Raw genomic sequence first — 25,863 nt, 5'->3', positions numbered from 1 at the left:
GGACTTGCAGCCTTACGCCCCCTGGTGGCCAATTTTGCAATGACAAGGTGCGGCTCCTCACCGTCGCAGCCGCCCAGGGTCAGCAGAGGGCAGACTGTGCCCCCTCACCTGCCTCTGCATTTACAGATGAGGGGAGATGGGGGCAGAGGAAGGGAGGGAAGGATCTGCACCCCCACCACGCAGCCCAGGGGAGAGTGGACCCCAGGCCTTGTCATTCATTCAACAAGAAACATTTATTGAGCACCCATGGCCAGTATGCCAGGAACCACTGGACTAGGGGCCCAGCGTTCTTCATGATGCTGGCTGCCCCTCCGCTGTCTCTGCAGTTCAGGCTGAGACCCCTGACGAGGAGGAGCTGGAATCGGCTCCCCGAGGAAAAACCACTGGGAGGAGGACGGGCTGCCAGTTGCCCGCAACACCACCATCCTGGGGTCCAGGGACCCGGCGAGGAGGCCGGAGGGGTCAGTGGAGAGGCGCTCACAGGTGGGACCAGAGGGCACCTGGTCAGCTATGTCCATTTTACACTTTTAATAAATAGTTCTTGCTGCTGCCCAGGCTGGTGAGGGTGGTCCCCCGTCGGACCCAGGATTCCTGAGCTCTTAAGAGGTGCAGGGATGGCCCTCTTTTCATGCGAGTTCAGGCTCCGGCTCTGCAAAGGCGAGAGCATTGGGGTGAGCCCCAACCCGCTCCCAACAGGTGTCTCGGTGCTGTCCTGTGGGGAGGTGGGGCAGGCAGGAGTAAGGCTCCCCAGGATCAGGTCTCAGCTGGTTCCTGCTCCCAGGAAGGATGCCACTCTCTACCAAGAGGGTCAGGGGTTGTCAACAGCCTGGAAGCCCTAGAGGAAGGCGGTCCCAGCATCCAACATACATGTTCCCCAGCCTCTGTAGCCCACTGCCCAGATCCTGCTGTCCCCCACCTCCACCCAGGCTGCCTCCCCACACCACCACCATAGCTCACAGCAGCACTGACCTGCCTCAGCCTCATCACCCTTGGCGTCCAGCTCCTGCCACCAGTCAGCATAAATGCCCTCCTCGTAGTCGCCCTCCCCCTCAAACTCAGCATCAGATGGGTGGTCCTCAAGCTCCAAGGGCGCTTCTGTCTCCTCCAGCTCCATCTAGAGCAGCCCCGGGTGTGGGGGAGAAACCAGATCACAGAAGGCACGAACCTGGGTCAGCTCCCACTCTGGCCAAGAGGCCCTCCCTGTTGGCCTCTGTCTCAAGATCTCTTGCAGGAACCGTGTGAGGGTTTCACCCACGAAGTCCTCCTCCCAAGCTGCCCCCTCCCTGAATGGGGCCCAACCAGCAAAGATTCAGCATCAGCATAGCATCACCCCCTCCCCAGCCCACCTTTAAGTATAGAGACCCCTGTGAGAACACTGCTAGTCCGTGCATAGTCTGCTCATGCTCTTCCCAGCCAGGGACGCCTTTACTGGCCAGTGCCTGGATAGCTCCCGTGTATACCTCTGGCCCCAGATACCAGCTCTAGGATTCGGCCCTTGTTATGGCCCTGGCTGGGTGAGGGGGTTCTCTGGGTCTCTGGGGTCCCATGCTGACCTCTCCCACGGGATTTTGTGCCCCCCCCAGGCCTCCACTTAGGAGAGGGACTGTGCCTCTCACCAATTTACCCCAGCCCCAAACACAATGTCTGGCAAACAGCATGCAACGCATCACAGAAGCTGAAATGGCAACTACTTGCTGAGCGCCTACCACAGGCCAGCTCTAGACTACGTGCTTTACCAACGTGATCTCATTTCATTCTAACCACATGACTCGAGATGGGCATTATTCTCTTTGGTCGATGGATGAAGAAATGGAAATCTGAGGGTTATCTGAGACTTGGCCCACTTGGGAAGTGGTGGAGCCAAGCTCGGAGAGCACCAACCTGGATGCTAAGAGTGCAGACCCGGCCCCCACGTTCGGAGAGGGGAGGGTGGGTGCTGGAACAAGGGAGGGGGTGGATAAAGACGCCCTGAGCAGGACCAGCTGAGAGAATTCAGATTCCCAAACCCTCACTCAGAATCAGAGTGACCCGCTGAGTTCCTTCCTTCCTGGTGTCCTGCACTCATTCCCTCACTCAAACTCGGCTTCTGAGCGCCAGCCCTGTTGTGCCAGGTGCTGTGCCAGAGCCGGGAGTAACCTGGTCCCCGATCCAGGAGCACAGCTCTCTTGGAGCCAGGCTGGAGAAAGGGGCCACAGTGGGATGGGCCAGGACTGCGAGTAAGTCCAGGTCCAGGGAGGCACGGAGGGTCAGAGTTGGCACTGCAAGCCCAGAAAACACAGCCAGGGCATACAGTAAGGGCTTCCTGGAGGAGGCACCCCCTGAGTTGGGCCCAGGGGAGGCACAATTCAGACACACAGAGAACGGGCACGTGAGAACACTGAGCCAGGAGACAAGAGGAGGTGTAGACAAGGGACAGAAGAATCTCTCCTGCTTCACAATGGCTGACCGCCAGGCTGACCTTTGCCAAAGGGACCCAAGGGAGACCAAGCAGCCTCCATCACCGCTGCCCAGCCCTAGAGGGTGGGGGAGGGCACTTACCTCATCATCTGACTGCAGGTACATGTGCGCAAACTCCAGCAGCTCCCGCAGCTCAGCCGTCTGGTTGTGGTAGGACGTGGCCTCCTGGGAGGAGGGAAGGACAGTGAGGTGAGCTGGACCCTGCTGCCAGATGGTGGAAGAGCCGGAGCTCCTACGATGTGCGTCCTCTGGCCCTTTCCCAGATCAAGGAGCCTGGAACAGGTATCAGCTCTCACGCCAACTGAAAAATCAGAGCTGCTTGGAGAGCTGGGTTAAGGAGGATTCTGAGGACTCGGTGAGAAAAGGGTGCCTCAAATGATGAGCAACGTCTGCCACTGACAAAGAAACAGGCGAGAGCACCACGTGTGCCCTATTTGCCAGTGTTGCCCTGGACCTCCAAGGGGGTTTCTCGGTTGGTCTAGGTTGGGGTTCCCCAGAGAAGAAGGGCAAAGTCCAGTAGTGAGGAGGATGAGGGTAGAGGTGAGCAGGCAGGAACAGGTATTTTGATACCTCCCACATCCCAGCTGTGCTGGCAAGGTAGGTAGTACCATCTCCATTTTGCACACGAGGCAACAGATTCAGAAAGCGTCAGCAGTGTGCCCAGGACCACGCAGCCGGTAGGGCTGGGTTTGAACCCAGGGCTAGAAGCACAGCCCACATTTTCTCTTTTCACTTCCCATCTCGCCTTCTGAGGAAGCCAGGGGTTTTTGCCAAACCACAGGGTCCCAAGAGCGCCTCGAAAGGCGATGCCCACCTCCCGGGGCTGGAAGTCCTCCTCCTCCAGGCCCCAGCGAGCCCGGTGGAAGCGGTAATACACCAGGTTCTGCTGCATGACACTGTCCTCCGGGTCGAAGAGCATGTAGCTGGCGGCGCTGCGGGCAGCCTGGCGGACGTCATTCACTGCAGACAGACGAGGGCTGAGGGGCAGCCCTGGCACTGCCCCGCCTTCACCTCACCCACCCCTACCTCCCCATGCAGTGCAGCGCCCCCGCCTCCCTAGCCGTCCTCCAGACTACCTGTGGGCGTCCCATCCCACCCAAGGGTAATACGAGCGAGGATGTACCGGGCACTTCCTGTGTGCCAGGCCCTCATTTAAGACAACATCACTGTCATCCTCGTTTTACAGACAAAAAATTCAAGGCCCAGAGAGGGTGGGTGAGCTGCTCAAGCTCACACAGCTGGAGCATAATGTCCCTCGGGAATTAGAGGCTAGTGGAAGCCCTCAACTGGGGGTTGAGTCCTGGTGCTCCTTTTTATTAGCTACATGACTAATGGGCCTTTGCCCTCTATGAGCCTCAGTTTCCTCATCCGGAGAATGGGTCCAGTAATGGCAGCTTTGTGGTCAGCAGTGAGGATGATAAGGGTGGTGAGTGGATCGAGTGAGAGAAACAGATGTGGCAAAGCTTTGTAAACTGCCGAGTGCTTGCCGCTACTGGCTATCCAGTCAGATGGGGCAGTCCAGGGCGTCCAAGAGGCCCTGAAATCTCCCCTGAGGCTGCTCTCCATTCTCTCCCACAAGCCTCTCGCCTGCCCCACTAGCGCTGGATGGCTGGGTGGGTCTCTCCCATCACCCTCCCACTCCTCAGGGGCCTCAATTCTGAAGGACAGCGGCCTATGGCTGTGATACTTCCAGTGCAGTGCTCTCTGCTCCCCCAGCCCTGCCTGCCCCCACCCCAAGCCCACCAGGAAGCTCACACTTATAGTAGGCAAATTGCAGGTAGTGATACATGGTGGCCACGAACTTCTCCACGAAGAAGCCACCCACATTGGGGGTCAAGTCGGCCTCACAGTCCACCTTGCACTGCAGAGATTCTGCAAAGAGATCTGTGGGGTGGGAAGCAGCGGTGAGAAGCCGAACAACCCGGATGGGGTGGTGGAGATGCTCCGGGCCCAGCTCGGCCTGCAAAGCCTGTTTCGATCACAGGACAGCAGGAGGGCAGGATAAGCAGCGTTGAGGACAGGGCTGACTCACCGCCCCAGCTCAGCTCTCTGAAGAGTGGTGGGTGAGGTTTGGATGCAGGACCGAGGTCCAGATGGAAAAGCTCAGCACAGCCCTTCCCCTCCTCCGAGGGACCCCAGCAGTTAGAAACCCCCGGACTATGTGATTTCTGGCCACAGACTGCTTTTGCTGCACACGTGCTGGGCGGCTTCCCACCTCAGCTAGGCACCTTTGCACCTGCATTGACCTCTGCCTGGGAAGTTTGTGAACCCACCTCCCTGGATGCTTCTTGGGATGTCACTGCCTCTCTCCATCGATGCCCAGAACCTTGGACACCCCTGACTCAGCCCTTCTGCACCCAGTGGCTGGGGATCTGTTCCACTGTCACGCTGCATGCTCCCAGAGGTGGGGTGACACTGATTTCTTACTACCTCCAAAGCTCTTTGTAGGGGCTCCATAAATGCTATGAGGCCCGAGTGGCTCTGAGCAGAGCCCAGGGGTGGCTGGGAGGGATGCTCCGTGGGTTTGGATGGGGGTACCTGCTATGGCAGGGTAGAAATCCTTGAAGTCCACCTGCTCGTGGGCACCCTCGCAGCCGGCCAGACACCAGGCGAAGACAGCCAGGTACTCAGCCAGGGCCCGCTCCATGTCCTCTGCGCTACTGCGGAAATCCCCGCTGTTGTAGAGCTTGACGGCCCGCAGGAACACCGCCTGGAGGGGAGCGTGGTGGGGGTCAGGGGAACCCAACACTCCTCTCCTCTTCAAGTCCTATGGGGGAATTAGGGGGGCACCCCACCTCGTAGGGCTGCGCCTCCAAGTCGGTGAGGGGCTCTTCAGTCGCGTCCAGCAGCCCCCGGTAGTAGTTCAGATACTTGGCGGTTAGCTCGTGCTTGGGGTTCTTCTGAAGGAAGGTGTAGGCCGCGGCCAATGCCTTCTCCAGCCGATTAGCCTGTGGGGTGAAGACACAGTGAGTCAGTAGGGCCAGAGCCCACTGCCCTGAGCGCATAAGCAGGCTTGGGGATCAATGGAAGCACCCGATCCGTCGTAACGGACGGGAAACCCGACGCCAGCTGGGAGCGACGAGGCCCAGCAGGGCCCGGGAGCGCGTGGGGCACTCGGGGGTGGGAGCCCACCTTGAACTGCGCGTAGTGCAGATACTGGTAGGGCAGGCGGCTCTGGAAGTCACGTAGCAGCTGGCGCGGCGGGTAGGGCACCTGGAAGGCGGGCAGCGTCCTCTTGCAGCGCCGCAGGCAGGCGGCGCGCTCCAGGACGTGGCCGAAGAGTCGCAGCTCGCTGGCCCACTCGTCCCCGTGGCCGCCGTCAGGGCTGGGCGCGGGCCCGTGGGCCGAGGCGGCGGGCGGCGCGGTCCCGCTGCAGTTCGCGTGGCAGAAGGCCTCGCTGTCCCGCAGCAGCCGGTGCAGCCGCAGCGCCGCTTCCAGGTAGCGCGCGCTCTCGCGCCAGCTCTCGCCCTCGTACTGTTCCAGCGCGTGCCCGTAGGCCGCGGCCAGCGGCATCAGGTCCTCGGGCGGGAAGCCCCGGAAACTGTACTTCTCGTACTGCGCCTCGGAGCTGCCCAGCAGCAGCCACAGCAGCACCCAAGCCGTCCTCCCCATGCCCCCACCGCGCCGGCCGGCCGGCTCACGGAGCGGAGAAAGCGTCGGCGCCGGGCCGGCAGGCGGGCCGACGGGGCAGGGGCCGAGCCGGTGTGCCCGCTGGGTCTTAGCGCCGGGCGCTGGGGCGGACAGGCTCGTAGTGGTCTTGGTCAGGTCCCCAGAGGGGCGCAGGGCTGCGTCTCCCCTTTTCAGAGGGCGCTATGGTATGTTCAGTTCCCTGCGTTGGTCCGGCCCCCTGTGCTTGCGGCTTCCCCTCAACAGATTTGAGGTGGGGGACGCTTCCCGCAAGGTTGGGGAGCCTAGAAAACCCCACACACAAAGACAGTACCCCCGCAACCTTAAGGTCGTGAAAGAAGTGCCACCTCCTGCTGTTCTACCCAAGCCTTGAGACCTAGTTTTCCGTTCACTACAGCGCCCCTTCTGCACACGCCCCACACCCAGTTCTGGAGGGGTCGCTCCGGGTGCTCCCCTCGCCTGCACCGGGGGGCGCACACCTGATTCCGTCGGGCACACCGTCCCCTCGCCACCTCCTCCTACTGGATCTCCATCCCACCTCAGAAAGTCCAGCTTCTGCAGAAGAAAGCGGCTCCTCGTCCCTGGCTGAAGAGGCCGTCCGTGGGACAGTAGGGATGCGGGACAGCCTCAGATTGCAAAGCCTCGCCAGCCCTCTGAAGGGTTCTGATTACGGGGTGCCAAAAAAAAAAAAAAAAAAAAAAACAAGAGATGCCTCGGCCTAGCTTTAGGACCCCGGGGGTTCCGGAGGATTTTTTAATTTTTTTGGTAGGGAGTCAGGTCGGACTTCTCATCTTTCTGGAACCTCCCTCCCCGGCTAGGCCCCAGGACTCTCAGGCCGGGCGGGGGGAAGAGGAGGGAATCTGGAGTTTTTGCGATACATTCCTCGGTCTTCAAAACTCTGGGCCTGGCCCTCTCTTCCTATTCCACCCCCGCCCTCACCCCGCCAGCTCAGTCTCCCCAGCCCCCATTCCACGTGGACTGGCCAGGGCGAGGGTGGGGAAAGAGGACAGGAAGAGGGGGAGCCAGCTCGGAGAGTAGGGGAGGGGGGAAAGGAGGTTGGTGGCGGCCCTTCTTTCTCTCGCCCTCACTGTCCGCCGTCGCAACTCCAGGCACCATGATCCCGGCGTGGCCCCCCAGCCACACCTTCCTCTGGCCCCCACTGCTGCAGGCGTTGCTGCTGCTCTCGCACGCTGTGGGGAGGGGGCTGGGCCGCGCCAGCCCGGCCGGGGGCCCCCTGGAAGACGTGGTCATCGAGAGGTACCACATCCCCAGGGCCTGCCCCAGGGAGGTGCAGATGGGGGATTTTGTGCGCTACCACTACAACGGCACTTTCCAGGATGGCAAGAAGTTTGATTCGAGGTAATGGGTTGGGTGGCCGCAGACTCACCACTCCTCCCCCGGGAGCATTCTTAGGCCCCGAGGGTTTCGTTGCTCTTATAAGCAGTGTCTGCATTTGGGTATTCCCTCCAAATACAGCTCTCAATTTCAAACTTTTGCCTCTCCAAGGACCCCAATTTCTTTCACACGAGCTCCTCATATTCCCCAGGATGTGTGATAATCAGGGTGAACTGCTCTACTTACCATTCCTTTACTTAAAGACACCGGGAGGGGGACATTCTGGTTCACAGGGTTGGGGGGGAAGAGCGTGATCTCTGATACATGTGAATCCTCCAGTGGTCTCAGCCTGGGACCACCCCCCCATGCCCACCCACCCTGCCTCCCTTCAGGTTCCAGCCCCAGGTTTCAGTGCCTTTGTCATCAGGGAACAGGGAGTGGAGCTTGCTTTTGGAGGGTGGGGTGGGGGTGCAGTGAGCCTCAGCCTTTGGTTAAGTGGCCTGGATTTTAACAAGACAGTGGGTTGGATCTGGACATGTAGGGACCCTGTCTGTCTACGTGTCATTGGGTTGGACCTGCCACCCTCAGAGGGTTTGCACACCTCTCTCTTCGGGTTTCCCCGCACCCCCACCTCCCTCCATCTTACTTAACTCTCAGGCCAGGGCTGCTGCCCATCTTGCCAGCCTTGGGGTTTGAGAGACCAGCTTCTGGGCTGGTCCAGAAGCTCTGGCAAGTCCACTTTTGTTGGGGGTGGGCAGGGCAGGGCTGAACCTTGGGTCTCGATGATACACACAAACCCCCATACCACACCCCAAGAAATGAGTTCCTCTAGAGCCTTCCCTGAAACACACAAGTCAGCCCAGGGGAAATCAGGGGCCGTGGCTTTGGGCACAGGCAGTCTATTGGGTAAGAACACAAATTCCAGAGTCCAGGACCTTGGGTTCAAATTCAGACTGTGACTATGGATAAGAAATTTTGCCTCTTGAAGCTTCACTTTTTTTTTAAATCTGAAAAATAGAGATTATTATAAACAAGCGGAAAAAAAGCGAGTCCCTGCTGCCTAAGGCTGACGATAGGACTCAAACAAGCTGATGAATGAAAGTGGACCTGACACAGTGCCCGGAAGTCCAAAGGGGTTCAATGCACATTAGCCTTGACCCTGGGGAGGACCAGATGCCCTGAAAGCATTCGATGGGCACTTGGGCCCTCACAGGGCACAATGAAGGAAGCAGGCCAGCGGTAAAACCAGCTCAGTGGGCAAAATGAGGGGTAGGCAGCTGCCAGCAGTACAGTCGGTACAGTCCCGAGTCTTCGACTGCCAGGAGTGGGGGGAAGGGTGGGGCTTTGGAGGATGGTGTCCCTGGTGGGGGCCCTGGGAGCCAGGCTGGGCCCAACTGATACAGAGCTGAGCCTGGAAAACTTCCTCTATCCATGGCCCCCTTTGATCAGCCTCCCAGCCTCCCTTAACTTCTGAAAACTTAAAATAAATGAAAACTGTAACTACAAACAAATAAAGCCATGGCAGTTTTAGAATAGGCTCTTTCAGAGCTGAAATCCAGTCCCGGTCCCCCACCAGCCCTGCTTCCCCTTCCTGTCCTCCTTGGCTCATCCCTGGTGCAGCGGCGGCACCCAGGGGCTTTGGTGTCATGCAGACCACATGGGAGCTGTGACCTTGAGTGCGGCAAGTCTCGGTTTTTCTCATAAGAAAAAGGAAAACAACTTTTCTCTTAAAAAAAGGAGAACGGTGTCTCAATTTTTTTTCTTATAAGAAAAATGAAAACCATCACGTCCACCTCACACGGGAAAGAATTAAATAAGATCATGAATGCAAAATGCCAAGCATTTAGCCCTGGCTGGAGTGGCTCAGTGGATTGAGCACAGGCCTGCAAACCAGAGAGTCGCAGGTTCAATTCCCAGTCAGGGCACGTGCCAGGGCTGTGGGCCAGGACCCCAGTAGGGGACACATGAGAGGCAACCACACATTGATGTTTCTCTCCCCCTCTTTCTCCTTTCTCCTCTCTCTAAAAATAAATAATTAAACATTAAAAAAATAAAAATGAACAAAACATCTAAAAATAAAATGCCAAGCATTTAATCAGCATATCCTAAATGCTTGATGAATGTCCCTTTTCTCCTCCATGAGGTACTTGGCCTTCCTGTGCTGTCAGCGGATAGTAGCAGCAGACAGGCAGGCCTGCACCCACCCCTAGCCTAGAGTTCTCGGGGACTTCCTTTTTGTAACAGCCCAGCCTCTTAAGTTGGAGGTCACGGCTGACCTTGCAGGGGAGGTGAGGAATGTGTGGATCCACGCTTGTGTATAGAGAGGGGTTGCGTATGCAGGTGCGTGCGTGTGCGTGCTTATACGTGTACCTGACCAGGGCAGAGGGAAGCATCTGGCTGCGTGTACCGTCCTCTGAATTCATGGTATCCCATCCGTCCCCTCTGTCCCCCCAGCTATGACCGAAGCACTCTGGTGGCCATCGTGGTGGGTGTGGGGCGTCTCATCACTGGCATGGACCGAGGCCTCATGGGCATGTGCGTCAACGAGCGTCGGCGCCTCATCGTGCCTCCCCACCTGGCCTACGGCAGCATCGGCTTGGGTGAGAGGGGCCAGCACGGCGGCGGGGGCAAGAAGGGCGCCAGGGGGCGGAGCCAAGGGCCACACGGAGGAAACAACTGAAGCTCAGAGAGGGAGAGTGACTTGCCAATGGTCAACTGCCTACACAGTGGGAACCACGGCAGGCCTGGGACTACAGTGTCCGTCTCCCACCACCCCCGCCCTCCGTGGGAGGAAAGGAAATAACAATAACGGGGCCCTGGGTGGGATCACAGCTGGATCAGGAAGAAGGGGAACCAGAGGGGTGGAGAGGGGGCTAAGCTCCTGCTGCCTGGCCCTCGCAGCGGGGCTCATTCCCCCGGACGCCACGCTCTACTTTGATGTGGTCCTGCTGGACGTGTGGAACAAGGCGGACACTGTGCAGGTGAGCACCCTGCTGCGCCCGGCCCTCTGCCCCCGCATGGTCCAGGACGGCGACTTCGTCCGCTACCACTACAACGGCACGCTGCTGGCCGGCACCACCTTTGACACTAGGTAAGGGCTGGAGGGAGCCCTGGGGTGTGGGGGGCTGTGGCGTGGGAGGGAGTCCAGGGCCCATCCCACCGCCTCCAGCAGCATCAGGGCTGCCTGGTTCTCTGCAGCTACAGCAAAGGCGGCACGTACGACACGTATGTGGGCTCCGGCTGGCTGATCAAGGGCATGGACCAGGGGCTGCTGGGCATGTGTCCTGGAGAGAGAAGGAAGATCACCATCCCTCCATTCCTGGCCTATGGCGAGAAAGGCTATGGTAAGGGCAGGCGAGGACTCCCGGGGACGTTCCGGAAGCGGGCTGCCCCATGCAGTTGTCTGGGCTGTGTGTTGTGCCAGGGCGCCCAGCCAAGGAGGCCCGTAGGCATGAAACCTAGCCCTTGGTGATCATCTCATTAAGATGGGGTGCCTCCTTCTGATTCATGCGAAGGCCAAGGGACAATCCAGCTCAGGCTTCAGAGAGGAAGAAACAGGGCTGCTGAGGGCAAGGAAGGGGGGCCCTGGTGAGCAGGGTTAGAACCTCTGGGCGGGCTTCCCACAGAGGCCTTCCAGAGGCAAGAAGGAACCAGGCTCTGCTCTCCACCTGTATGGTTCAAGCCTGTCCCTTCCCCAGGGACTGTGATCCCCCCGCAGGCCTCCCTGGTCTTCCATGTCCTACTAATCGACGTCCACAACCCGAAGGACACGGTTCAGCTGGAGACCCTGGAGCTACCACCCGGCTGTGTCCGCAGAGCCGTGGCCGGCGACTTCATGCGTTACCACTACAACGGCTCGCTGATGGATGGCACCCTCTTCGATTCCAGGTCAGGGGGCTCCCGAAGGGGGTGGGGTGGGGCTGGGGGTAGGCAAGAAGCTGTCAGGAAGGAAAGTGCCAGGAGCTGGGGTCACCTAGGCAGCAGCCGGGGGTGGCCCTGAGCTGCCTGCAAGGACAGGGCCCCTGCTGACCTCCTCACTGGCCTCCCCGCCTTGTCCTGCAGCTACTCCCGAAACCACACATACAACACCTACGTGGGACAGGGCTACATCATCCCAGGGATGGACCAGGGGCTGCAGGGCGCCTGCGTGGGGGAGCGCCGGAGGATCACCGTCCCCCCACACCTGGCCTACGGGGAGAACGGGACTGGTAGGCCTGTGGTACCTCAGCTCCGCTGCTGACCCACTCAGTGACCTTCCCCTGCTCTGCCCTTCTCGTCACAAAAACCGGTCACCCACTCCATTCCTGCCATGCAGACTCCATCCTTTTCTCTAGGGCAGTCTCCCACTTCCCCTTTTCCACGCTGGGTTTGGGGAGGGGGGGGTTGTGGAAAAACAGAAACGGCATAGCCCTAGGAAGCAGAGAGATCCGGATTGAGACCCAGCCTTGCTGGAAGCCTCAGCGTCCTCACCTGTAAAATGGGACTGATCACCTTGATCAGCTGGGTAAGTTCCTGGGAGGCTGCAAGATGGTGTGAAGGGCTTTCTCACTGGCAGGTCCCGCCCTCCCCCGCTCCCTAGAAGAACTGATCATGTGGACACACACCCTGTCCCATCCCATCCCATCCCATCCTTGCTGGAAACCCCAGAGCGGTTTCCTGGAGACCTCGAGTGGCGTTCTGAGACTCCCAGCTGACCCACCCCCCATTCTGGTCCCAGGAGACAAGATCCCTGGCTCAGCTGTGCTGATCTTTGACGTGCACGTCATCGACTTCCACAACCCTGCGGATCCGGTGGAAATCAAGACACTGTCGCGGCCCCCAGAGGCCTGCAACGAGACCTCCAAAACTGGGGACTTCGTTCGCTACCACTACAACTGCTCTCTGCTAGATGGCACCAGGCTCTTCTCCTCGTGGGTCTGGGGCTGGGCAGGGGGTGGGCCAGGTGAGGGGAGTCCTCATAGCACCCCCTTCTCTGTAAGCTCCCATCTGTGAGGAGCATACGGGGCAGAAAGGGGGAGAGGGTGAGGCTGGCAGCAGGGGAGCTGAGCCCTCGAGGCCACACTTTCGGGGCAATGGCAAGACAAGAAGGGTGTTCCATCTCTGAGCCACTCGGCCCAGCACTCTGGGTCGGGCACTGGGACGAGTGACCCGTGGGGGTAGGGAATGGAGGGGACAAGGAGGGGCACTGACCCGGGAATCTGCTGTTTTCCCAGGCATGACTATGGGGCTGCCCAGGAGGCCACTCTTGGGGCCAAGAAGGTGATCGAAGGCCTGGACACGGGCCTGCAGGGCATGTGTGTGGGAGAGAGGCGGCAGCTTGTGGTCCCCCCGCACCTGGCACATGGGGAGAGTGGAGGTGAGAGGCGGAGACAGGCCTGATCCACCCCTTTGCCCCTGACAGATGGCTCTGTGAACACCTCACGGCCCCCTGTCCAGCCCCCAGGATGGGAACGGAGGCCTGCGAGTTGGGAAGCATGCTGGGCAGGCTGCAGAGCCAGGCCCAGCCTCTGGCCCCATCGGGACTGTTTCCTTCTCTTGTCTCTTCCTCCCTCCAGCCCGGGGCGTCCCTGGCAGCGCTGTGCTGCTGTTTGAGGTGGAGCTGGTGTCCCGGGAGGAGGGGCTGCCTGAGGGCTACCTGTTCGTGTGGCACGAGGACCCTCCCGCCAACCTGTTCGAAGACCTGGACCTCAATAAAGATGGCGAGGTCCCCCCAGAGGAGGTGGGTGAGGAGTTCAGTCCTTAAAGTAACCATCCCCATACTCTCGCTCCCAAAGCAGCTCCACCTGGCAAGAACATCTCGCATCTGGCAAGAACAAGGTGCGTGTCCACCCTCCTGCCTGCACCCGTGTTCCTGCCCCTCGGCTGGGTCCTGTGCTCAGGTTCCTTGTGCCTGCCTTCTCCACTGGCACACATGCAGCCCTGGCCCTGCTCCTCACGCCCACCCTCCCTGGCTCTCCCCCTCCCCAGTTCTCCACCTTCATCAAGGCTCAAGTCAGTGAGGGCAAAGGACGCCTCTTGCCGGGGCAGGACTCGGAGAAAACCATAGGCGACATGTTCCAGAACCAGGACCGCAACCAGGACGGCAAGATCACGGCTGAGGAGCTCAAGCTGAAGTCGGATGAGGACCAGGAGCTGGTTCATGAGGAGCTCTGAGGGTGGAGCTGGGGCCCCACTTCGGGGGGACAGTGGCGGGGGCATCAACTTGCAGTGGTCACCCGCCCCTTCTGGGATGAGGTCTGAGAGCGTCGCAGAGTGGTCAGAGGCCACGACTCTGGTCTCCCTGCCAGCCCGGGAGAGACATCCACCGGCCAGACCTCTCCTCGGTTTTCCTCGTCTGACCCACACCGCTTCCTTCACGGGTTTTGGAGTCCCAAGGCCAACCTGGGGACTGGTGGAGGTTGGGGTTGGACCAGGCCGTTGCTGGCCCCTGCCCCACACGGCCACGTCACCACCGGGCTGGGCGGAGCTCAGCATTTATTTCCCTGAACTTCCCTCTAGTTGTCCTTCTCACTGTCCCCAGTCCTGCCCCCTCTCCTCCGTCAGGGCAGCTCCCAGAAGCATGAACCAGGGCTGGCAGAACCCCCACCCTCCCCCCACAGCTCTGGCTGGTGCCATGGGAAGGTTGGCACCAGGAGAGCAGCCCTAACACACTGTAGGGTCCCCACCCACCTGGCCCATTCCCCCTCTCGTCCGGGCTGGCCTTCGTGTGACCTTTCATCCCTGAGGAAGGCTGCCTTCACTAAGGGGCTGAGGAAGAGGAGGAAAATTAAAAAATGGGGGTGAGGAAACCCACGTAGCTGGGTCCTAGGGCTACGGAATGAAGGCCTTGATTTGGAGCTGAGTTCAGCGCGTGCACCAGGGGCTGCCGGGGGCTGGGCTGGGCAGGCAGAGTTCGCGCTCCCAAAAGGCTAAACTGGTGCTGGATCTTTCTCCTTTGTGACAAATAAAAGACTAAACCGGAGGCCTCGGGAAGTGGTCTTTCACTGGGGGAGGCTCCCGGACCCGAGGACTGGGAAGAAAGAGGAACGGCAGGTTGTCCCCACGACCCTCCATTCAAGACACTGTGTCCCCAAGTCTCAGTTTCCTCCCTCCACAGGTTCCTGCCTCCCTGACGCCCAGCTCTGGGTCCTCACCTTGGGCCAGGAGCCCCAGTCCACCAGAGGGAGGGTAGGGAGCAGGTGACCACAGAGGAGAAGGGGCTGCAGGGCAGGTGACCCCTGTCTCCTACGTGTCCCACGTGAATGGGAAGACCGCAGACACGATGTAGGAAGCTCAAAGGTCCAGCTGCACAGGATGGACTTGCCCTTCCCGGGGATCCTTCTGGGGACCCTCCCCAATGCGGTGCCGTTCCCACCTCCCCTGCTCCTGGCTGCCGGGCACCACCACCTGCCCCTCCTGCCCCGTCCTCCCACTTGTCAGAGGAAAGGTCAGAGTTCAAATCTCTGGTGTGTGGGGGAAGCCTTGGCACCAGGCACCAGCTAGGCCGTCTGCCATCACCTGTCCTGCTGGCCTCTGGCCAGTGCAATGGGGATGACTGTCGGGAGCCGACCGGCAGCTGTCCCTTGGCACAGTCAGGACGCATGAGATGCATCCGCACAGCAGAGGCAACTGTGGCTGGATTTCCTGTCTATCTCCCCCTGCGTGTCTGTCTTTGCGATTAGTAGGTGGTGGGATTTTAGACACCTGCATTTCAGGTCCAATGATCTGCATAATTCCAATGAAGTTGTAGCAAATAATTTGTTGGCCAGAGGACAAAGTCCCCCTTTAATGAAGTAGCCCCTGAATATCTAAAAGTTGATGAAGTAACAGCCCCTCCTCCACCTTAGACAAAAATATTTATCAAGTAGAATTAGAGAAAAAAAACAGGACAACAAAAGCTCTATTCATACAGCTAGCTCTAATTGTCTGATTTATGACTCTCCTGGTCAAAATAACCTTTGTTTAACATAACTTCATGCCATGCGCCTTTAATGTTATATATCAATCTCTATAAAAATAAAGCCTAAATCAAACTATGCGAGTTCGGTCAGACCCACAGAGGCTGGCTGTTCTCCGGCATCCAACCAGGTGTCTGACTCGTCATTCCTCACCTGTGCCACCCATCCTTCGGGGACTCTGAACCCTGCCAAGTCTGGACCCCGGCAGATGACCCGAACTATTCTGGGAAGGGGTGAAGGCGCTCGGGAAAGCGGACAGAGCCAGTCACTGAGCAGCTCTCACAAGCACCACTTCCTTGCCCAGGATGCCCTGAGAGATGTGACCTGTCCCCATGGCCACACCTTGGTCCCAAAGCATCCCAGAGGTGCCTCAGGGTCTGACCATGGTTACAGGCCCAGCCTTAAGTGGCAACCACTCCCTAAGACTTAATGGGGTGGCCCAGGTGCAGGCCACAGGGGACAGGCCCAGCTCTGCTCAGGAACCCCCGACTGAGCTCTGGCTCCCAGCTGTGGGGTTTGGGCAGGTTTGGGGTCTGGCCTTTCTAAGCCGCCTGTGAACTGGACCTGCCTGCAAGGGTGCTGTGAGGACTGACTGGCCCACATCTGAGCACCACAGCAGGACTCAGTCCACACTCCAGAGACCTCCCCACTCAGGTCTATGGATAAACACTAGTTTCCAACAGCCAGGCATCCTTGGGAAGGATAAGGGACTGATTTCTCTGAGGACAGGCTAAGAAAATGCCAAGTAAATGGTTGGTCTACATTTTTTTTCTTCAAAAGGTACCCCAGAGAGAATTCAGCTAGTTCTTGACCATAAGTTAATAGGGAGGGGAGAAGGGGGGAAAAAAAACCCTGAAGAACGCCCAACAATGCAAAACAACAGAGCAGAAAACACTTCTAGTTTACTTCACTACAGGTTCCCGGTCCCACCAGGAACTCACCTCAAGCCACCCATTTCAGTGGCCCTGGACCCACGAGGGGAGGAAGGATGGGAGCCGAGGGCACCAGAGAAAGGCGACACCCAAATAGACGATCCCTTTGGGGACCTCTGAAGAAGGGGCTCTGCAGACAAGGTTGGTCAGACCCAGCTGATCCCAACTGAATTTTAGGTTCAACGGCTGCATCAGAATAAAGCCAAATGATTCCGGGTCAGAAACACACCCCTCCTCGCCCCCCTGCTCACCCCGACCCCCACAGACATGCCGGGGCTGTGCTCAGGGGGCCTTCTGGGCTGGTTTGGTGGTTTTCCAATTGTGTTCCTCGGAGCCCTAGTGGCTCCTGGGAGGGTCTTGCACCTCCAGGACCAAAGGATCCAGGCTCTGTGCCCCCAAACCCCAAATCAGAACAGCTCTGGTTTTAACTTTTTTTTATTTTGACCTGCTTTCACACATCCGATTTGTTGAGAACAGCTTTCCCTGATAAGCAATTCTGAAAAGAATCCTGGACCAAATGGTCCCCAGAACGTGAACACCCTGCAGGTCCGATTCATCGGGAATGACTTTTGCTACCTTCCACCGGCAGAGCCTCCCTCAGGCCTTGAAGAACCCAAAGGGAAGGCAGAATGCGTCAGGGAAAGGAGGAGGGGAGGGGGAGGGGCCCACAGCTCGTGGATGCTGTGGACTGCCCTCCGTACACACCAGGCTCACAGCGGAGCAGCCCGGTGCTGGGGCGCCCCTCCCCCTCACGGCCGCAGGGGACTGGCGCCTGCGCACTCAGGAGCCCTGCGTCTCCAGCCAGTCCCCCTGGTGCAGGATGTGCTGCAGCAGCCCGTTGACCACGTCCAGCGTCTCGTCCTTCTCCAGCACGATGTCATAGGAATCCATGTAGCGCTCCCGCCGCTCCTCCACCTACCAGGGGGTGGGGAGACTGAGCCCACGGTCTGCCCTCTGGCCTCTCGCGCACCTGGGGCTGGGGGAGGGGTGCATTCAAGCCACAATCCCCTAGAGGAGTTCAAGGTCACAGGGCCTGCCTTTTGGAAACACAGATTGGCAATGGGCATAGGCTGCCACAATGAACCCTGGGGTTAGTGTCAAAGGACAGTAACCAGGATTAACGCGTGAAAACCAGACTTTAGCTCTAATGTATCTGGACTGAATTTTCACAAGGGTCAAGCGTTCTGGGGGTCAGGCAGGTGCTGGCTGAGGGTGAGGGCTGGCGGCCATCCAGCCTGACTCCACACTGTTTTCCGCCGTGGGCTGCTGCTCTGTTCTTGCATTTTTCATCTCTAAATTAGAGACCCTCGTCCTAAAACACTGGCGTCTCCCACCTCAACCGTGCGGTGCAGGTACACTTCAGGAGGGCTGGTAGTCAGCCCCATCCTAAATAAGGTGGCCTTGGGCAAGTTACTTGACCTCCTTGCCTGTCTCCTCATCTGTCAAATGGCACAGCGGTCACGGCCTCAAAAGGCTGTCGTAAGGCGTAAGTGGGTCCATGTTGCCCGCACACAGCGAGCACTCGGCCCATGTGGGCTCCGATGAAATGGCTGGCATCGCCCTGTCTCCCAACTCGCTAACCGCTGGGTATCTCCTGTTTCCCTCCGAGGACACAGACCGCGCTCCTGAAGAGCGGGACTAGTGCCTCACCTCGGAACCTCCCCCACTCGGTGTGCTGTCTGGGGCTCAGGTGTTCGATGAGCATTTGTGGATGGGAACTGGAGGAGGAGGAAGCCCTGGCCCCCAGCTCACCTTGTCATTTAGGAAGCCAATCTTGAGAATGTTCTCCACACCCGGAACCCCATCGGCCATTGTGAGGTCCCCCATGGAGTCTCCCAGCAGGAGGATGTTGGTTTTACCCTGAAGTTGCTGGAAATAACTGGAGTTCTCACACACGGAGCTGTTCTTGTTGTACGTGTGTATGAGCTGGCCCTTGAATCCCTGCAGGAAACCCTAGACGGTCAGGAAAAGAGACAGATGGGAGGGCTACAGGGACCCACCCAGCGCCGGTTTACCGCCGTCCCTGCCGCGGAGGAAAGGAAATCCTGAAAGACGTAGATAATACCGAAACCTCACCGCAGTCTACACTCTGGGTCGGCAAAGTGGAGCCCATGGGCCAGACCTGGACTATGTTTGCAAGTTAAGTGTTATTGGCACCTGCCCCGCCCATTTATTTACATCTGGCCTGTGGGTGCTTTTCGGCAGGGCAGAGCCCAGCAGTTGCACCAGAGGTCGGATAGCCCATAAAGCTTACGATACCTGGCCTTTTACAGAAAAAGTTTGTAACCCCTGGTTGAAACTTGTAAACTAACAGGAGCCATCAAATGCTGTCCGTCACCTACTCCGGTGGAAGCACGAAGCTTATGACACAAGCACTGTTTAGGCGACAAGGGCGCTAAGCTCCGCTTCGGGCATGTCCTTAACCACAGCGCACAGGCGTGGACGTTCCAGCCACTGGTGTTAAGGGGAAGCAGTTAGAACGTGGGTGAGTTAGAGCGGCCCACCTCTGGCTCTAGAAAACCAAGTCCAAGTCCACGCCCTTCAAGGGCCTAGAATAGCATGGGACCCATGACAGTGACATGGGGCGTAGATGAGCGCTAGACTAGGTCCCCCATGACAGAGAGCTGACTGCTGGCCCAACATCAAAGAGCAGGTCCTCTCAAAGTGACTGGTGTGACCAGCTAAAGTGTCTTTAGCTGGTGTGAATACATAAATAGCTACCCAGGGACAAAGAAGCCAGCATGCCTTCCTCCCCCTCTTCCCCAGGGTGGGCTTAAAGTTTGGGGGGAAGTACTTCGGCGGGAGGTTCCCGCCCCTTCGCCCATGTCCAGTTTGAAAGAGGCAGGGCTCACGTCCTCATCGAAATCCATGTAGTTAGACACAATGCGAATGTTGGGGTGCAGCACTCTCATCTGGCGGATGATTTCCTCCAGGACATCCCCGATGCCCGCGGAGAAGATGAAAAGGGGGATGTCGTTTTGGTAGAGGGTGTTGAAGAACGTCTGGTAGCCCTCCCTGGAAAGAGAGGGACGGGTTCTGAAATGCCATCGCCTCTGCCACTGTTCTTTATCTCCTACTCGGGTTATATACGTTCAGGTTTCTTTAAAAATGCTGTAAACTGAGGTATAAAATACAGCATGTGGTTAAAGGGGACTTACTTTTTAAAGATTTTTATTTATTTATTTTTAGAGAGAGGGGAAGGGTGAGAGAAGAGGGGGAGAGAAACATCGATGCAAGAGAGAAACATGGATCGAGGTTGCCTCTCGTACACCGCACAACCACGGATGGAAACTGCAGCTTGGGCATATACCCTGACCGGGAATCGAACCGGTGACCTTTCGGTTTGTGGGACAACACCCAATCCACTGAGCCACACTGGTCAATGCTAAAGTATACTAATCTTAAGTGTTCAGCTCAATTAATATTGACATATGCATATACCCATGGAATCGGCAACCAGAACAATGTCCCCTCATGTCCCTTTCCAGTCAATGCCATCCTCCTCTATTTTGAATTCACATCACCACTGATTAACCTTGCCTGTCCTTGAACTTCATATGAATGGGCTTATCCATTTTTGTTGTTTCTGTTCTACAGTTGACTATTGAATAACACAGTGGTAAGAGGTACTGACCCCCAATGCAGTTGAAAATCCATGTATATTTTTTGGGGGGGCCTGGAAATTTCCCTAGTTTAATCATTCAATTAATTAGGCACATTTTCTATTTTACACATTACTGCAGGTGACCATGTTGCTAAATTTTCTGTGACTAAATAATCACTTTTCCCAGCCTCTAGTCCAGGTACAACTTTTGACTTCCCCCAAACTTAACTACAGTCGTCCCTCGGTATCCGCAGGGAGACTGGTTCCAAAACCCCCACAGATACCCATATCCAAGGCTGCTCAAGCCCCTTAGATAAAATGGCACAGCTCAAGGCATACAGTCGGCCCCCTGCGTCTGCGGACTCCTAACTGCCGGTGGGAAACACTGTTTTCGGGATGTGAGAGTTATCTGGCTGTGAAAAACAGAAGAGAAAATACTGTTGTTGGTCTGCAGCTGGGTGAAAGTACAGATGGGAAATTCAGAGGGCCAACCGTTTCTAGGTACTGAAAAACCCACGTGAGCGGGCCCACACGCTCACACTCTGTTGTTCAAGGTCAGCGGCAGAACACAGCCAGACAGCCATCCCGGGGCAGGTTCCACCGAGGAACCTACCCAGCCTGGCGCTTACTGGGTCCACACACATCTCTGCTCTCTTAACTTTTCATGAGCTAGCTTGTCCCCACAGTTAGGACACACAATCTTTAGGGACCCATGCCTTCCCCTCCATGTGCCCCCATCGCTTCTCCAATCAAGATGCTCTAGCAGAGACTGCTGCTCTGTGAAGGCCACCAAGGACTGAGGGTCCCCGGCCAGCCAGCTCCCGTGCCTGGAAAAAGAACACCAGTCACCATGGTGACCCCAAAAGTCTTTTTTTTAATTTTTAAAGATTATTTATTTACTTACTTACTTACTTACTTATAGACAGAGGGGAAGGGAGGGAAAAAGAAAGGGAGAAACATCAATGTGTGGTTGCCTCTCGAGCACCCCCTACTGGGGACCTGCCCCACAACCCAGGCATGTGCCCTGACTGGGAATTGAACCAGCAACCCTTTGGTTCACAGGCCAGCAGTCAATCCACTGACCCACACCAGCCAGGGCTAAAAGTCTTCTTACCATTGGGAAAAATGAGCAAGGTGCTGTTTGTTCTAGGAGAGGCAGCCCTGGTCACATTTACACCACACCCACTACGGGCAGACTGCTTCCGAGGAAGCACCCAAGGGCAGAAAATCCTTCAACTGCATCCAGGGAGGAAAAGCAAGACCTTCCCCACTTCGGGGGCTCATGGTGCTAGGTCTCCTCTAACTCTCCCAGCAGCTAATTCCTCTCTGACCCTCCCAGCCTCTTTGTGTGGGCAAACCAGCCTCACACATTTCCCAGAGCAAGCAGCTTACCGAAGCATCGCATTGGACTCTTTCACCACCTGGGCGATCTGACACTTTTGAATCTTCTGCTGACACAGGAGATTGTGCACCTTGGTCCACCTAGCAACAAACACCCCACAAAACCCCAAATTCAATCGTGAAGAAACGAAAGGGACCTTTCCCTTTCCAGGGCCAAGTCCCCTCTGGAAGTACTGACAATGGAGGTGGCCTCGTCCTGTTCCACAGAGCCATGCCCTGGAGGACCCTGGTTGTCCATCCAAAAGAAAAAAAAAAAAAGCAACACAACCGAGAAACGACAGGTGGGTTGTCTCACTGCTAAAGTCAAAGCTCGCTGAATCCCCTCTCCATGGTCCCACTCTGCAGAGCCCGGACCCTGTCCAGTGACGCTGCTTTCTACAGAAAGATTGTCTCCCCAACACACTCACTCCCCCAGAGAAAGGGGCTTCTAACTCAGCCCCAGGATTTTTGGTGGGCCCCCGCACCAGCAGCAGCCACAGCCACAGCCACAGCCACAGCCACAGTGGCTGGGCCCATGGCAGTCTGTTAAGCATCCAGGAAGGTAAGGAAGGTAACCTGATCCCACTGAAGCTCAGGAAAAGTACGCCCCCTTCTGGACCAGGCCACCCACCGCAAGGGCCAGGAGCCTCCACCACCAGCACCACCACGGCTTACCATTCCACCATGTGAGGTAACTTCTCTTTGATGGTCCGGTGTGGGTCAATTTCAATCGGGTAGTAGTGGTGAAGGAGCACATTCAGCTGGGGCAACCAAAGGAGAAGAGCCATTAGTGTCCTTGAGCTTTCCCCAGCGAAGTCCTACAGTTCAGCGTGAGAAAAAAAATCACCTAGGCGGTGCAACTTCGTGTCAGGGAGAGGCTGGATCTGCAGCACTAGTCACCCCTTGGCCCTCACCCAGCAGAGAGGTGGAAGGATCGACCACGTGAAGAGCTTTGCTATCAGGTAAGAGGGCGCCTGGATCTTGTTGTTAGTGACTAGCTCATTCATCAGGCTTAACCAGTAGGAACTGATTTAATGCTGTGTTTCCCACAAGGCGGTGCGCTCTCTCAGTCGGGAGGCGAGCTTGCTTCAGAGAATACATGGACACTTTGCTTTGTTAGTTGTGGATTTATTTTCATGTGTGTTAGAAAAAAGCTAGCATATCACACTCATGCATTCACGATTATTTGTTTCTTTTGTAAGTTAATCGCATTCAGATTTTTTAAAGCAGATCAATTTTTAAAAGATACTTAGTAAAAGTAATTCATAGATATGGCAAATAAAAAAACAACACACAGAAAACAAAAAAACCCACCAAAATCACAAAAGTGGAACTAGAGGACTGTAGTTTGGGACACAGCACGTCAGTGGGTGCCTCCATCTCTCTGCCACCAGCAAGTGAACATAGGTGCCTCCTCTGGCTTCGGTTCCCTTCCACACGCCAGGGCCTTTGACCTCCTGGAGAGGGACCGTGTCTCATGCAGGGCCAGTCAGCGGCAGTGCCCGATAAAGATGGGAATCGACTGGGTATAGAATTTTAATTTTCATATGTGTATGGTCTCAGAGGATTATGAGATCAAATATTGTCCCTGACCATGGGTCCAAAGAGGGTTAATGCAAAGATCGCACACTCACCAGGGCAGACAGCTCCTGAAATGTATTCTCAGTGCGTGGGGGGGTTTAATTTGGAGAGAGGGGAGTGAAAGAACATTTCTCTAAAAGTATAATAGAACTCAACAGAACATAATTTTTTTAAAAAGAAGAAAACGGTCTTATATATAAAGTTTGCTTTAGTAATTTTTTCAGGAGTCTATCAACACCAAAAAAAAAAAAACCCCACAGAAAAAGTCTTACTTTTCTCTGGCTTTCTTAGCTGGGAGAGGGCAATCACACCTGCTGTTTTTATCTGTGAACACAGCTTCCTGGAAGCTGATAAATCACGACTGCTAGGAACCAAAAGAAGTGACCTGCTGAAAGCTATCAGTGGTGGAGCCAGAACCCACCTTACGCTGGAAGTGGCTTTCCGGAAAACAGGTTTTAGAAATGTAAGAACAATCTATAACCCACTGCCCATCTCAGTACCAAGTACCGTAATCATGACAGAGTATCCAAGGGGCTCACCAATAAGACACACTACCAGACCATTTAATATGCCATTTAGTGAATTTCATAACACAGTGGAACTGAATGATGCAGCTACTCAGCAGAAAGAGCCCAGCAACCTCCAGAGAACCGCCAGCTAGCAGGCTCTGCCCTGGCAAAGGGGCCTCTGATGGGAAGCGTGCGAAGCAAAGGAAAATGAACTCCAAGGTCACAGGGAACGCTTTACAATATCTGCATGCATCTTACGGAAACAGAGTTATCGTAAACAGGCTGACATTAATTCAGAAGTTGTTCTAGATGCTGGTTGCCTAACCAAGAAAACTAATATATATTATTAAGGAAAGACCATAGCGTAGTGGAAAGAGTTCGGGACAGAATCAGATCCAGGGGAAAGCCTAGCTCTGCGTCTTGCTGTGTGACCTTAGGTAAGAGGCCCAACTTCTCCCAACCTGTTTTCTCAATTGTCAGATGGAGGCAATACTGGTTCTGTTTGCCTCTCAGAGTTGTGGGAGGGTTAAAAAACAAACACTGAAGTCTCTTGTAAACTCTGTAACTAGCAGTGAGCATAATGCCCAGACTGCAGTGAGTAACTATTGGTCTTGCCAACCAGGAAAAGATGTCCCCGTGTGTCAAGACTAGAGGCTCATTGGAGGCCATAAAATTTTTTAAAAAATAATCTTCTGCCCTGGCTGGTGTAGCTCAGTGAGTTGAGCACAGGCCTGTGAACCAGAGGATGGCGGTTCGATTCCCAGGCAGGGCACATTGCCTGGGTTGCAGGCGGGTTCCCTGCAGGCCAACTCCCAGCAGGGGACGCACAAAAGGCAACCATACATTGATGTTTCTCTCCCTCTCCCCTTCCCCTCTAAAGGTAAATAAATAAATAAAATCTTAAAAATAATCTTCTAAGTTCTCTATCCTGAAATCTTTGGTTCTAACCAAGAGCCATTTGAATAATATACGAGCAAAGAAGGGGGTAACTTGCCTCTTTCCTGCACTCCTCACTGACGATCTTGCTGTTATCCAGAATATCTGCAAAAACACAAAGCACCTTTCACTCGCCCCTTACAAGCCGTCCCCTTGGCAAGCCCAGCAAAGCAAGCTAGTATGTGACTTACTGTAGGAAGAAGGACATCGCTTTCCATCACATGCAAACCTGCTCAAGGTCATGTCAAAATCAGAAATGACCTAGAACGCAAAAGAGAGATGATGCCCAGGCAGGCTCCTTCCCGTGGGGCCCCGTGTCAGCCTGGGGAAGAAGGTTCGGAGGGCTCAGTGCCCAGACTGCGGGCAGAGCCCTGGAGGAGTTAGGGAGGGCCGCCGAGGGAGGGAAGAACTAGTCCTACTTAACACAGTGCCAACCGCGAGGAGGGCCACCGCTGGGGTGGGGGACGCTGAAGAATCAAGACCCCTTTGGCTCTTTCGATAGCACCCATTTCCATGCCCTGGGTCCTTCCTCTATCACCTATCTCCACACCTGCAACTTCTTGGGGAGCCTGCTGACCGGGCTAGTGTGGAAAATGAGGTCTCAGGGCGTGGTGTGGGGTGCCGCCTGTCTAATTAGAGGAAGCAGCATGACCTTACTGAGAAATATGAAATGTAGGTGTTTGGGGCAGGCGGGCTCTCCCCCAAGGCAAAACGGGCGAACCGAGGGCTTGTTCTCAGCCTCCGGTCCATTTCTGAAAGCTGTGGGCTTGCAGGTGCCCGCCAGCCACGCGGGAAAGCACATATGCAGGACGCCTCCACAGCCGCCCCGACCTGCAGGCCCTCGCCCCTGCGGTACCTGCAAGCGGTCGCCTCCGCCCCTGCGGAGGGCGCTCACGATCTCCTGGACCCGCCTGGGCTGCCGCATCAGGACCGTGGCCTTCATCAGGGCGCTCACCTGTCCCGAGACCCGAGAGAACGGCTGACCCCGGCACCTCGCAGGGCCCAAGGGAAGCCCGGGACTCGCCTGGGCAACCCTGCGAGGCCCGGCCTGGGGCGCAGTGGCTCTGGCCGGGCCGGGGGACGCCTACTGGCCGGGGTGGCGCGGCGCCCCGCTGGGGGTCGGGGCCCGCGCCACGCCGGACGGTGCCTCCAGCCTCACCTCCTCCACCATGACGCTCGCACCTGGCGGAGCCGCGCCGGGACAAGGACCGCCCCCGGGGCCGCACTGCGCAGGCGTCGTCGCTGCCGCCGGCGGAGTGCCCTTGGGACCCCGACACCGGCGGGCCGGGGGTGGCCGGCGGCCCTGGGCGAGCTGTCACACGCTGGGCTGTGTTGAGGAGGGCGACGGTCCCACGGAATTGGAGTTACTGGATGCTGCTCTTTCTAGACCAAAACCGCAACAACCATGATCATTTCCGGGCTTATAGTTTGCACGACAAAAAATAAAAATAAAAGCCGCAGGGTGGGAGCGGGTGTGAAGGAGCCATAAAGTGAATTGTTAAAAATCCGGGAGGTATTTCTGGTCCCTCTCCTCTTCAGGAGAATATGAGTGACTACGTCATGTC

General features: G+C 56.7%; 3 protein-coding genes across 9 annotated transcripts; 1 reads left to right on the top strand and 2 right to left on the bottom strand.

Annotated features, from left to right (window-relative positions):
- Nucleotides 1-213: 213 nt before the first annotated feature.
- Nucleotides 214-6,161, bottom strand: P3H4 (prolyl 3-hydroxylase family member 4 (inactive)). Its single transcript, XM_037033443.1, has 8 exons — nt 5,590-6,161; nt 5,253-5,405; nt 4,996-5,167; nt 4,213-4,341; nt 3,272-3,417; nt 2,539-2,622; nt 970-1,114; nt 214-649 (listed from the first exon to the last, which is right to left on the bottom strand). Exons 1-8 carry the CDS (start codon nt 6,067-6,069, stop codon nt 627-629), a joined length of 1,332 nt encoding a protein of 443 aa, XP_036889338.1. The 5' UTR covers nt 6,070-6,161; the 3' UTR covers nt 214-626.
- Nucleotides 6,162-7,132: 971 nt separating this feature from the next.
- On the top strand, nt 7,133-14,382 carry FKBP10 (FKBP prolyl isomerase 10). The gene is made up of 10 exons (XM_037033317.1): nt 7,133-7,443; nt 9,874-10,019; nt 10,321-10,510; nt 10,618-10,763; nt 11,118-11,307; nt 11,482-11,627; nt 12,137-12,329; nt 12,633-12,775; nt 12,975-13,138; nt 13,387-14,382. Exons 1-10 carry the CDS (start codon nt 7,199-7,201, stop codon nt 13,570-13,572), a joined length of 1,749 nt encoding a protein of 582 aa, XP_036889212.1. The 5' UTR covers nt 7,133-7,198; the 3' UTR covers nt 13,573-14,382.
- Nucleotides 14,383-16,709: 2,327 nt separating this feature from the next.
- NT5C3B (5'-nucleotidase, cytosolic IIIB) lies at nt 16,710-25,531 on the bottom strand. Of its 7 annotated transcripts, none has more exons than XM_037033319.1 (9): nt 25,254-25,497; nt 24,490-24,559; nt 24,357-24,403; nt 22,587-22,794; nt 21,948-22,033; nt 21,285-21,374; nt 19,141-19,303; nt 18,041-18,241; nt 16,710-17,203 (listed from the first exon to the last, which is right to left on the bottom strand). In XM_037033319.1, the coding sequence occupies exons 2-9, from the start codon at nt 24,514-24,516 to the stop codon at nt 17,069-17,071; spliced, it is 957 nt and encodes a 318-aa protein (XP_036889214.1). In that variant the 5' UTR covers nt 24,517-24,559; nt 25,254-25,497; the 3' UTR covers nt 16,710-17,068. The 7 variants fall into 7 exon arrangements, with proteins under 7 accessions (XP_036889214.1, XP_036889213.1, XP_036889216.1 ...); XM_037033318.1 differs by lacking the exon at nt 25,254-25,497 and adding an exon at nt 25,155-25,242; XM_037033320.1 differs by lacking the exon at nt 22,587-22,794 and adding an exon at nt 25,155-25,253 and having other exon boundaries at nt 17,069-17,203; nt 25,458-25,531.
- Nucleotides 25,532-25,863: the final 332 nt, after the last annotated feature.

The sequence above is a fragment of the Sturnira hondurensis genome, unplaced genomic scaffold (assembly GCF_014824575.4).
Source record: "Sturnira hondurensis isolate 20B ecotype Veracruz unplaced genomic scaffold, ASM1482457v3 Scaffold0021632, whole genome shotgun sequence".
In the NCBI taxonomy this organism is placed as follows: domain Eukaryota; kingdom Metazoa; phylum Chordata; class Mammalia; order Chiroptera; family Phyllostomidae; genus Sturnira; species Sturnira hondurensis.
The sequence above is the reverse complement of the archived record's forward strand: the minus strand, read 5'-3'. Positions and strand labels throughout refer to the sequence as shown.